The sequence below is a fragment of the Corapipo altera genome, unplaced genomic scaffold (genome assembly GCF_003945725.1).
Source record: "Corapipo altera isolate COAL_440 unplaced genomic scaffold, ASM394572v1 60, whole genome shotgun sequence".
Lineage (NCBI taxonomy): Eukaryota > Metazoa > Chordata > Aves > Passeriformes > Pipridae > Corapipo > Corapipo altera.
The window spans coordinates 4,923,866-4,936,988 of record NW_020884912.1 but is presented as its reverse complement, the minus strand read 5'-3'; the positions used below and the strand labels follow the sequence as shown (position 1 = coordinate 4,936,988).

The 13,123-nt window shown below is 38.3% G+C and overlaps 1 protein-coding gene across 6 annotated transcripts in view; it reads left to right on the top strand.

Moving 5' to 3' along the window:
* The window catches only part of KIF13A (kinesin family member 13A), a 107,856-nt gene that overhangs the window by 49,986 nt on the left and 44,747 nt on the right, over positions 1-13,123 (top strand). For all 6 annotated transcript variants that reach the window (XM_027654109.1, XM_027654108.1, XM_027654114.1 and 3 more), the window contains exons 5-9: positions 5,147-5,239; positions 5,750-5,930; positions 6,932-7,019; positions 8,247-8,381; positions 8,891-9,003. In XM_027654109.1, coding sequence (XP_027509910.1) covers positions 5,147-5,239; positions 5,750-5,930; positions 6,932-7,019; positions 8,247-8,381; positions 8,891-9,003 — 610 coding nt within the window. The remainder of the gene's footprint in view (positions 1-5,146; positions 5,240-5,749; positions 5,931-6,931; positions 7,020-8,246; positions 8,382-8,890; positions 9,004-13,123) is intronic.

Here is a 13,123-nt window from a genome sequence, read left to right as displayed (position 1 = left end):
GATCTATAAAACTATCACACATGATTGGGCTGGTTTTATTTTTGACTTTGTTCATTTATCTGCAGTAGTACCAGAACTTATTAATATTGTTAATATTAATAATTAATATCTTGCTCAAGAGCGAGATTCTTGTATGGATCAACTTAATTACATGGGTCATTGGTAACAATTCTCAGGCTGCGGGGAAGCTAGGCTAACCCTGAGATGGGATTTCTTTCTCTTTCTTTTACCCTAAATTTATTCTGTAAGATATCTTTGGCTTCTTTGACTGAACATAAGGTTTATTTCGTTGTACTAATTTTCTTTCTGTACTCATGTTCAGGAAGTACAAGTTTAAAAGTACTTACCTTATCTTTCCAGCAATTGAAAACATGGGAATTGTTGCTGTTGGTAACAGAATTGCTTTTTTAGCAATTTTTTTTTTCCACTGAAGTGGAAACTAAACTAAAATGATCCAACAATGTCTCTGACAGAAATAGTGCAGGCAACCTTCATATGATGAAAAGCGTTCTGAGGGCACCTTTGCAGCTGTCCTTGCAGGACTATCTGATAAAGACAGCAAGGAATCTGGAGCACAGAATAAGAGTAAGCTCTTTACAAGACCTTTGTCGAAGTGATACTCTGATTTCAGATACTGCAGGGGATGGAGGCTCTTTAACAACTTGATATCCTATGTTAGAGATTGCAGGATCATAGAATCATGAAATGGTTTGGATTGATGTGACCTTAAAGACTAGTTTCAACCCCTTTGCCTTCAACAGGGACACCTTCCACTAGACCAGGTTGCTCAAAGCCCCATCTAACCTGGCCTGGAACACTTCGAGGGATGGGGCATCCACAGCTTCTCTGGGCCACCTGTGCCAGTGTCTCACCACCCTCACAGTAAAAAATTTCTTCCTAATATCCCGTCTAAGCTTTCAGTGAAAAGCCACTACCCCTTGACCTCTCACCATATGCACTTGTAAAAAGTCCCTCTCCAGCTTTTACGTGGGCCTCCTTCAGATACTGGAAGGCTATAAGGTCTCTCTTTTCCAGGCTGAATTACCCCAGTTTCCAGCCTGTATTTGTACTTGGGTTTGCCTTGACCCAGGTGCAGGATCTTGCACTTGGCTCAGTTGTAATTCATGAGGTGTACAGGGACCCACCTCTCAAGCCTGTAGAGGCTCCTCTGGATGGCACCTCTTCCCTCCAGGGTGTCTAACACACCACATGGCTCAGTGTCATCAGCAAATTTGCTGAGGGCGCACTCAGTCCCGCTGTCCATGTTGCCAACAAAGATCTTAAACAGCACCAGCCCCAATACCAGCTGGCACAGCCCCCTTTGAATTTCAGAACTCTGTCTGAATTGCTCTTAAGCCTGAAAACTAAGTGTTTATAACCTATGTTAAGTGGGGGTTTTATTGGGAGGGTGTTTTTGTTTGATATTGTTGTTTCTTTGTTGTTGTTGTTGTTTTTTTTAATCCAACCAGGTAGCAGGTAGAGGGAGGATTACTCTGAATACTGATGCTGTGTGTTTCTGAACAGTTTGGGGCTGTCATTCCAAGCAAGGAATGGTTACAAACCTCTGGGTTTGTGCTGATCATCATGTGCTAGCTGCACCATTTTTCTGATGATTTAATTCTGAAAGACATAATTGGGTGTTTGGTGAGAATATGGACCTCTTACTGGAAAGGGGTGAAAAAGAAGTCAATGAAATAGGTTTTGAGGAGGGAGAGGAATTTGATTAAAGGACAGAATGAATTTGCCTTGATCTGGAAGAGGGATGAGCTTTGTGTATAGGCTATAGTAGAAGTGTTTTGAGTGTAAGCAAAATAGCTTATTACCATTTGTTCTTGACTTGAATGGGTCAGCAGTCAGTTCATTTATAAAGGACACACCTGCTTGCCTTGAGAAGCTCACAGAGACAAATAACTGCTCAGCATTTTGGTTAAGAGGAGGATATTGAGAAATTCTCAGCAATGAGAACAAAGAATTCATTTTACAAGCCTGGACAACAGTAAGAGCCTATTGAAGTCTGTGATGAAGTGGATTTTTAAAAAGAAGAAAAGAAACCCTTCAATTTGGGAAGGATTCAAGAGATGGCATAAATAACTACTTTAGCACTTAGGCAGGCCCATTCCAAGGACCCCACACTGTATCAACTTGCCCGTGGATTTTTCATAAACTTCCTAACCTGCATCATGTTAGGCCTGACATCTCAGCTCTGTTTCTGCAGGCTACTTTGTCCTGAAAGGCCAAACACCCGGCTTTGAGCTAAGCTTTAATTGAATAAGAAATATGTATGCTTTCAGCACTTTCAGCTGCTGTATTTAAAAGGAAGCAAACCTGTCAATTGGTTTAAAGAACTGTAAGGTTCTACCCTCATGAGAGATTGTGAGTTGTGGAATTTGAGCATGGGCTCCCTGACAGCCTTGGGTGTGCTTTCCCCAGCCTGACTGACTCCATATCTGTCAGTCACCTAAACCTTGCCAGTGTTCTGAGCAGAAGATGGGAGAGGGGATGGATATTTCCATCTGTAAGAGGTTATATGGTTTTTGCCAGCTGGAAGATCGGGAATCCCCATCTCAAAGACAGTAAGGGTTGGTGTAGGGGAAATTCTTCTGTTAACTAATTTTTTTTTTCTATATTTCTCCGTTTTGCTGTAAATTAAGTCAGAATCAAGTTAAATCCCCTACTAACCTTTTTAAACACTAGGTATCTGTGGAAAAAAAGTCCTGTAAATAAGGAAAAGTATGCATTGCAGGCAGTATAGGTTTGTTTAACAAAACAAAATTGCAGCAGTGTAGATGATGGATCTGCATTATTTCTTTTGACAGTAAGTGCACATGGACGTAATTCTGTATTATTACAGATTTGTAATCTGTTGGTAAACCCACTAATAAAATTCAGGGGGGAAACAGTGAGGTTTTGTACTGAAAAATATCAAAATCTCATGGATGATAAACTGTTGCCCTCAACAGTACACTGCATTAACAAATTAATAAAATATCCATAATTGAACTTTAGCATTTTCTATTCTTTTCTGTGAGTGCACTTAAAACCAATCTTATTTTATTCCATGATAATTCAACCAGATACTATAAACAACAGCCTTTAATGACCCATTTGTCTATGTTGGTATTGCTGAGTTCTAAAAGTATGTAATAAAAATATAATTTTAAAATTATATATCAGTGTCTAATTGACTTTCAGTTTGTGTTGACAGTTTGAAAATTAAATTTGTTCTGAAAAATAAATCCAGCTTTGCCTATGAGATTCAAACTGTGTTCCTTCCCCACTAAGGAGTTCAGTAGCTTATGCTTATTATAAGCATATGCAGTTTTATAACATTTTGGTATCTACTTTTTTCCTTATGAATCATGGAGGAGGGTACTGGTTTATCGCTTGCTTTTTCGTCTTCTGACAAATGGTTTTATTCTCCACTAGCAATCATTGTGTACTCTTTTTTTTTTCTCATAATAATTATACTCAGCTTCAATCTTTGCTTGATTTTGTGTTCTTGCTCAGCAAGTTAGTATGTGGCCTCTCTGATGCTTGGTAACTACAAAATGGGCCCTCAGGAGCAGGTTAGAAAGCAGATTTTTCTGTATTGTACATTCTTAATAAAATCTTTCGTTGATATGTTTTCTTCATTCATCAGTTGTTTAACATTCTTTATAGCTATTTCCAGGTTGTTGAACAGTGCTCTCTCAACATAGGTATTATCAAATGACCAAGTGATTCCTACTTGAATGAAAAGTGGCTGAATGTGCATGGGGAAGGAAATGGAGTTATTCCAGAGTACAGTAGATTCTTCTCTGGTTTTAATTCCTGTATTCAGTAGGATTAACTGTGTTAATCCAAGCCTAGTGAAACTAGAATTTTAGAAATTCAGCTGAAAATATACACGAAGACCATTGTGTATGGTCTTTGAAATTAGGTATAGTTAAAGGAAAATAAAAGTAATGTACTTTCTTGTCCTATTTACATGCCTCTAAAATATTCTGCAGTCATTCCAGAGGTTGTTCTGGAGGAATTTTCTGGACTACCAATTACTTGAGGATCAGGAAGTATAGATATCCTCATGAAACGTATAACTGTATAGCTAGATTATTCTTTATGCCAGTATATTCCGTTTTGAGAACTACAGAAGTCACTGTTGCATCCACTGTAAAACAGAATTTCTTGTAACTGACAAGTGCTGAAACTCCCATACCCAAATGAGAGATGCAGCTGATTTTAGCTGTTCAGAAAGTCACCAGCAGCGAATGCAAGTTTTAAACGCAAACACCAGAAGGTGAACAAATACTGTTCTTAGCTCAGCTCTGCTTGTTTTGGGTGTACACACAACTGGTGTAATTCTCTGATCAGAACTCAAAGCAGACAACCCATTGACCCTCTTTGTGACAAACTCTGGGTTTTCCTATTAAAAAAAAACCAAACAAAACCAAAAAAACAAACAAACAAAACAACCCAAACCAACCACTATCTGAAATCCTCCTGGCACAGGGAGACGATTTTCAGACTATGAAGTTCTTCAGCTGACATTTCAAACTATGGATTTGGCGAAATATATCCTCAAACAGCTCTGTTGAAGTCTGACAGCCTCCTAATGTGCATTTCCTCACTGAATGTCATTGGAATGCTTTTATCTTGGTTCCACTATCACCTTGCCACCGGGCGAATTACAGCAGCTTATGGTGAAACTTGAGGCCAGTTCCCAAGAGAACAACTTCTAATATTCCTAGCAAGATATCTGTTGTGCCTCTAATGTCCCAGCTCACTAATGGGTTTCATTGCAGTGCTGTTACAGTACTCTCTTGGGCATATTTTGTGATTAAATAATGGATATTACTTGCAAAAACTACACGTAAAAATAAAAAATTTAGACATCTATGTTATTTTCTAAGCTTTCAACTTATGTAACACCTTTTGAAGAACTGCTCCCTTCACAAGATAATCAACAATACATTTAAACATGGGAAGTTGTTACACTGTGTTCAGGCAACAGTTTTGAATTTGTCACTCAGTTGTGCGTGAAATCACTTGTTCATTCATCAGTGCTCTCAGTAGAAAAAAGTAATGTGCAAACCTTTTTTTATTCACGTTTTCAGTCAATTTTAGTATGTTATTCAATTTAAAATATACAAACCCAATTATTTTCTAGGTCAAGAAGTGGTGTTCAAGTGCCTTGGAGAAGGAATTCTTGAAAAGGCCTTTCAGGGATATAATGCTTGTATTTTTGCCTATGGACAGACAGGTGAGTGTCCTGTGCTAAAGAGAGGAACACTTTGTGCATATGGGAAGTGAGAAGAACAAAACATAAATATTTAGATAGATAACATTTCAAAAATGTATTTTGAAATATCATAGTATTACATATCAAGCATTTGGCACAGCCGTTGACAATGTAAAGTTCTTAAAAGCAGCTCTGTCAATATGATCCTAGTTGCTACCTGTTGGGGTCACTTTCAAAGCCTGAAAGCAGTAGTTCCTACTGAAGGCTCATTCAGTCTTTTGTGTTCGAGTGTGTTCCAAGGGGTCTCCAGTAATGTTCCTGCTGAAAGAAACCTTTAAGATAATTTCTCTTTTTGTTTGCCTGTGCCTTGTAGTCCAAAGAGAAAGCTATCTGTCTGGAATAGCATGTCATGTTGTTCTGATATGTGCTTCTGGAGGAATAAAAAGAGGATTAAAACATGTGCTTCTTGAACAAATGAGTAATTCAGAAATTACACTCAAAGCATTTTCTTCTCTTTTTTTTTTCCTTTAGGTTCAGGAAAATCCTTTTCAATGATGGGCAATGCAGAGCAGCTGGGTCTGATCCCACGGCTCTGTTGTGCTTTATTTCAGAGAATCTCTGTGGAAGAAAATGAATCTCATACTTTTAAAGTAGAAGTGTCCTATATGGAAATCTACAATGAAAAAGTCAGAGATCTGCTTGACCCAAAAGGGTGAGTAGCTTCACTCTCCCCCACAGCCTTCCTTATTTTTGTCTAAAACTATAAAAATAGAAATCAGTTTTGCAAGTCCCTGAGAAGGTTTTTTGAGACTGTATGTTTATATGACTTCTCTAGAGAGGATTAGATACTAAACACCAGAAAGAATATTCATGTAAAGCTTGTATATACTGTTGTGGATCAGTTCAAACATTAGGCTATCATCCTAATAATACAAACAAATACTGTATGAGGTGGTTTACCACCAGCAAAACTGCATATGAGCAAATTCTGGAGTATTTCTGTCACATGATCCAAACAGTATTTGGGTAATAATTTTCATCAATTATAAGGAATTTGAAGCTTATTTACTTGGTTTTCATGGTTTAGATGCTGAACTCTTTGAACATAGAAGGGTGACACTTCAGAATGTACTCAGGCATTCTTTCTTCTGTTTTGTCTACACAGAAATACTGGTTAGGCTCTCTGACTTGGAGATTTCTATATAAGAGGTAGTTTGATAGGATTTTTTCAGCTGAGCATTAATATATGTGGTATATATTTGGATTCTTGAACATAATTGCAGAAGGTGAAGAGGTATACAAGTTAGTTAAAAAGGTAGATTTGAGACTTACTTGATATGTGTCAATAAAGTGTAGAAAATGCAAGATGAATTGAAGCTTTAGCAAATTGCTGAGGGGAGGATTTTTAGTTTCCCTTCTTTTCTCCTCATTCTTTTTGCCAAATAAGGCATTTCAGGTTTTGTTACAGTCACAAATACCAGGGTGGGAGAATGCATTAAAAATAATTCACGTATATAGAGTAAAACCGGTTAGATTGGTTTGAGTCTTTATTGTTACTTTGAGTTACAAATTTTGGAATACTTTCTTCCTCTTGTTACAATAAAAAGGACATAAATTGGCTTCTGCTATATAAAAGATACCTATTTCATATGAAAATTTTTGGATATCCATGGTAATTAGTAGATTGTACATAGAGTCTACTTTATTCCGTAGGAGTCGGCAGTCCCTCAAGGTTCGAGAGCACAAAGTGTTGGGACCATATGTCGATGGCCTGTCTCAGCTGGCTGTTACAAACTTTGAGGTAAATCTAAACCCGTGACAAGTTTATAAATAACACCTATGTACACAAGCAAGAAGAATCTTATAAGAGATGTCTATCCAGATATTTTGGTTCTTGAGTGATTATGGTCTCTGACAATTGCAAAGGTCTGTAATGCTTCGGGAGTATTTATTTCATGTAGAAGCACTGGTTTTACCTTTATGTAAGTTAAAAATATAATAGTGGTATCTTATTCTTTTGCAGTTTTCAATGCACATGGTTTATGCCACAAACACAATGTTTACTTGACATGGAAAATATGAGGCTTGTAAAATAAGAATATTAGTCTTCCAGCATGAATTTCTTTGATTTTGTTGTTGAATACTACCTTCTATTTTATATAGGTGTGTATATAGGTAATTCATAACTTAAATCACAACAACATCTGAGTCCACTTGATTTACCAAAACATATTGAAATAAATCAGTATTGTAGAAGCCAATGAACTACTACAGCTCCAATGGAAATAAGCAGAGCAGTGCAGTTTGGAAATGTTTTTAAAAAAATGTTCATTCTTTGTGTAGTATTATGTGGGAACCACTTTGCTTTTTTATGGGGGTTTTTATTTTTCTGAAGCATCTGTGTATATTATAGAGTTATAAAAACTGCTTTTTGCAGCTTTTATGGCAAATTTCTTACTTTGAAAACACACTTTCTTTGTTCAAATTCTAGTAAGTATTGTTCATACTTAGTTTTTGGCTGATGACTTCTGAAACTGTTTTGGAAGACTCAGCAAGCACATATAGCAGTCTTGGGGTAGTCATTTTTGTTTTACACATGTGAGAAGGTACAGGCTCAAGTGAGCTAACTCGAGCAAATTAAGTGAAGATAGTATTAATTCAGTAAAGAGATGCCCTGTGTTCACTGTAAGTAGATCTGTGTTGGCTTGATTACTGCCATTAAACAATATGATTTGTGATGTGGATGTTACCAACGTATTTCAGCAGCAGATAAGGAGAAGGTGAATTGACTGTAGTTGCTGGGCTTTTAAGTGCAGCATTTAAAACAGAGATATGATTTAATGTTGTTCTGTGGACTTACATACCCTCTGTACCACCTCAAATACATCTTAAAGAATTTTCTCATTGCTTCTACCTTCCCTTCTTCCTCTCTCACATGTACACACCCTTCCATCTAGAGGGGAATTTTGTTCAGCAAGCACAATACTTGCTTTTATCCTAACATCACTTTTTACTCTTTTTGCTCTAGGATATTGAGTCACTGATGTCGGAGGGAAACAAATCACGAACAGTTGCTGCAACCAACATGAATGAGGAAAGCAGCCGCTCTCATGCTGTATTCAATATTATAGTGACTCAGACACTTTATGACCTGCAGTCTGGTGTATGTATTTCTGTTGATTAATTTATGAAGTTATGGTGGATTCTTCTTTTTCCTTTCTCTTACACATACATTATCTGTTTAGCTGTGCTTTGACCTTGTGCTTGATGCCATGGGGCCCAGTAATCAAGATCGAGAGAGCCCTGGAAGAATGAGGAAGCACATCAGATAAAGCAAACATTTGGATCACTTTTTAAGATTATATTGCCACCATGAAACCTTTCTAGGTCTTAACTGTTGCTGGAGTTGATATGTTTTAGTGTCCTACTCTGCCAGTAAAGTTATTGATGTTACCACACAGCTGATTCTGGTTCCTTAGTGCCTCAGGCCTTTACTATAAAATATATGGGTAACTTTTAAAGAGCTGTAAAAATTTGTGACAATTCCTTCTCATATCTTGAACTTGATACTTTAATCCACATTATTATAAAGAGCAGTGTTTCATGGTGCCAGTGTTAGTGCTTTTTGCCAGTGTTTCTTAGCTGTTGTTCTCCCATGTCCCATTTGCGCAGAATTCTGGAGAGAAGGTCAGCAAGGTCAGCCTGGTGGATTTGGCTGGGAGTGAGAGAGTGTCCAAAACAGGAGCTGCAGGAGAACGCCTGAAGGAAGGCAGCAACATAAACAAGTAAGACCTGGGTATACACAGGATGCAAATCCTAGTCTTGAAGAAATCACTGTTGTTTCCTTGGCCTCCTCTCTTGATGTGCTAGTCACAAGTCAGCTCAAATGAGCTTCTTCAGAAGCAGTTCAATATGGCTCTTTCAGCTGCTCTGTGCTGAGCACCATGTGTTTCCTGACATTGGCACAGGGATCCTGATTCATACTTGACTCAGATGAGGGCTATATGAATTTTATCTGGAAAAAGTGACAGCAGTGCTCTTTAATTAAGCATATACCTTTTGTGACTCATTTATACACCCTATCCCCAGGCTCATGTGTTTGTCTCATCATCTGCTCAAGGAAGAATGCAAAGTTGCAGTGTTGAATGGCTTTGTTCCAACATGAATTAAAATATGTAAGGGTGTAATGTACAGTTTAAGAAAATCGGATCAGAATGAAGCTGTGTTGGTTTAGGATTGCCTTGGGCATTTTTGCTCAAGCAATGACAAGTTTCAAAGGATTTTTTTAACCGTAATTACTGTGTTATTGTCCAAAAGCAAGAATTTAGCACACTATTACCGCTGTCTTAAATATACTAATCTTCTGGGAAAGAAAGAGTCTAACTGTTCCATTAAAAGCTACTGCTTTTTCAATTTAATTTTAAAATGTTACAAAATATTTTGGTATTTAAGTTCACAATGACGGCACAAAGTGTGTATGAACAGCATTCATACTTACAGTGATTTAAATTTACCTCTTGTTGAGTTTGAACATGTTTGCTCTTTCTAGCTTAATTTCCAATCTGCTTTGCATTTAATGCATCATAGTGGTAGCCACAACCGGCGTAGTCTCAATGAAACAAAATTATGTGGCTCTGTTTGCCTAATGGCAAATATTGAAACCTTACCCCGCAGGTTACTAGTTAAATTCAGATTGGTTTTACTAGAAATTCTATTTGTATTTTGCATAAATGAAGATGAAATTAAGTGTTTCTTTCTAGGTCTTGTGAAAGAGTTCAAATGCCAACCCTCCCAACAGCTATTAACAAATCGCAAGTGTAGCTACAGATACAGAAAGACTTTCAGCGGGTTTTTTCCTATTAGGATGTTTATTCAGTGTTAAACTTGTATGGTATCAATGCAGCTGGGAAGGTTTGTTTTGCCCATGCTGAACCCCTTTGACAATACAGGACTTCAAATAAAAGCGCCAAACCTTTATAGAAAAAGATTTTAGAAAAAAAAACTGAACAGCTCTACATTTTCTATTCAATAAAATTCTTATATGCTACAAGAATATAACAGCTTATATGCTATTACTTAGTCCATTTATTAAACATTCTCTATGAAATATCTTTTGGAACTGATAGGCAAAAGAGGATTCCTAATGCTGTGCTTGGTGTCTTTTGTTAGATTTTTGCTGTTCAGGCTTTAATGAATGACTTTTTAAGCCTCAGAATTGATGGACATGTTTTATGAGACTAGTTCTTCAGAGAACATTGTGTGCGATCTTCTTTGGGGTGTGATGCACCTTACTTATTAGGGAAAGATAATAATCTTTTCTGGAGTGATACTATATACTTAAAACCATAAACCATATACCTTACTATGTCAACCTCTTTTCTTATTATTTTTCTTTTATGAAAAACCCAGTAACATGTATTGGTAGCATGTGTTATGTTTAATGAGATCAAAAATGGAGCTGCTGGCAAGTAAATTTGCTATTTGTGCTGTGTTTTGTTGCCTTGAAGAAGAATGTGGAAATAATGTACCTGTTTATTTACAAAGCAGGGAGAATTTACACTCAGCTCTGTGTACCAAAATTGCATAGTGCAACATTTCACCAATCTCTGCAAGTGTCTGTGCTGTTTGTTTCTGATGAAAACTGGCTAAAGCTGTGGTAGATGCCACCTTGGTCCCACAGCTTCTCCTATTAAAAACACTCTTTCCTATCTTGGGGACAGCGTGTTGCAGAGCAGGGGTGATGGATTGCTCTCCCACTTACTGGCAACGAAGAGGGTGAAGGGCCTTGGGGGGAAGCTGTATGAGGAGTGGCTGAGGGCACTTGGTCTGTTCAGCCTGGAGGAGACTGAGGGGAGACCTCATTGCAGTCTGAAACTTCCTTGTGAGGGGCAGAGGAGGGGCAGACACTGATCTCTTCTCTGTGGTGACCAGTGACAGAACCCGAGGGAATGGCCTGAAGCTATGTCAGGGGAGATTTAGGCTGGATATTAAAAAAAGGTTCTTCACCCATGGGGTGATTGGGCACTGGAACAGGCTCCCCAGGGAAGTGGTCACGGCACCAAGTCTAACAGAATTCAAGAAGTGTTAGGATGATACTTTCAGGCACATGGTGTGACTCTTGGGCATGGTCCTGTGCAGGGTCAAGGGTTCAATGATCCTTGTGGGTCCTTTCCAACTCAGCATATGAGAGATGTGTCATTTTGTGTCAACATCTTCATAAAGTTGTAACGGAGATTACTTATGCTTTTTTCTCAGAGATGACACAGAGTTGTCTTAGTAAAGGAGGTTTTTGGGAGACTTGCCATACCTCATAGAAAAGCTGGATGTGCATGTTCCTCTGCAGGATGTGCTGGTTCCCATACCCAGCGTAGAAAACGAGGTGTTTAACAACTCCTTGTGGTGTAGTCAAAGAATTTCTAGAACACAGTAGTAGGAGGAAGCAGAATAAACAAGCTGTCAATTAGTGGCTACGAAAAAATACTTTCTCTGAGCAGTCTGCAGATTTAACTCTGATTAGTAAAATAGCTGTTGCCATTTTAACTTGAGAATGCAAAAGGAAGACTTTTTAAGTTGTAGGCGGGGACAAGGAACGGGCTGGGACAGGTCTGGCTCCAAGCTGCTTTGAGGGAGGGTTTTTTGTATTCAGAGTTAACAAATAGAGAAGTGAATTCTGCTCATTGAAGAATTTGGTTGTAAATTGTACCGAAGTAGCTTGAACGGGTGTCATTTAGGGACAGAGATATTCCCCTGCAGTGAGGAAGCACCACTTCCCTTTGAATGCTGCTGACTCAGGCCTGTGGTGGGAGTGTGCAAGCTTCCCATTGCCTGCTAGCAAGGGCAGTCTGGTCATGCCTGAGGAATAGGGACAAGGAGAACAGCGTGTAGAAATGGCACTTTCCTGTAATCTTGCACCATACAAGTCCACTCTGCTGCTTCTGAACTGTCTCAGTCTGCTGTGCACTGTGGGCTTAAGCCTTCTGGTTGATTCATTATATATAAGTAGCGTGAGATAGCATCGAAGTAATGACAGAACTCTGATGCATCATTTAGCATGAAGCAAAGCAGCCTATGAGTCCTGTAATTATTTTGTTGGGCAGCCATTTGGTTTTGCTGCTTTCCTTAAAGTCTTTAAACAGCTTTGTATTTTGAAATCTCGAGCAGAGTGCATAAATGATTCCAGTTTGGCTTTTATTGCAGATGTTAACAGTTAGTCTTAACATAAAATCACGATTTATAAGGAGGAGTAATATTTTAATGTTTTTTAATCCCATGTTAATAAACTGTATCTTATAATTTCCTGTTCATTAAAAAGCAGTACCCGTAACTCAAATTGGTATTGCAGCCTTGCTGTGAAATAGTTTTCAGTCATAGGTCCTTTTGATATCCCTCTTCTTCCTATTTCTCTTCTGACTTCTGACAGTCCGTTTCTTCCCCCACTCTCAGGGTTTGGCTTTGGTTTTCACACTTACCTTATGTAAAGAGGGAAAGAGGAATCAGAGGAAAATAGTCCTGAGTGGTTTTTTAATTTATGCCCCTTGGAAGTGGACTCCGTTGGGACTATGCTGGTTGTGCTGGAGGAGGTTGCTATAGAGCTGCATAGAGCATCCTACTGTTTGCTCTCACATGTTTAGCAAGCCGTCATCTCTGTCTATGGAGAGAAGAGACTGGAGACAAGAACTAATTCTCCTTTTCCTATCTTTCCCCCACAAACTTTCAGAGGTTATTAGGCTTTTCTTTAGGTCACAAAACTAAAACTGTCTTTTTCTTTTCTGTGAATTTCTCAGAGGTGAGTTGGAAAGTTATCCTATAGACAAATTTACCGAATAGAGTGCTCTCTTGGGAGATCAGATTACCTAGCCTCCCCTTAAATTGCTTTTTCTTTTAATTTTCCTCTCAGGTCTATGC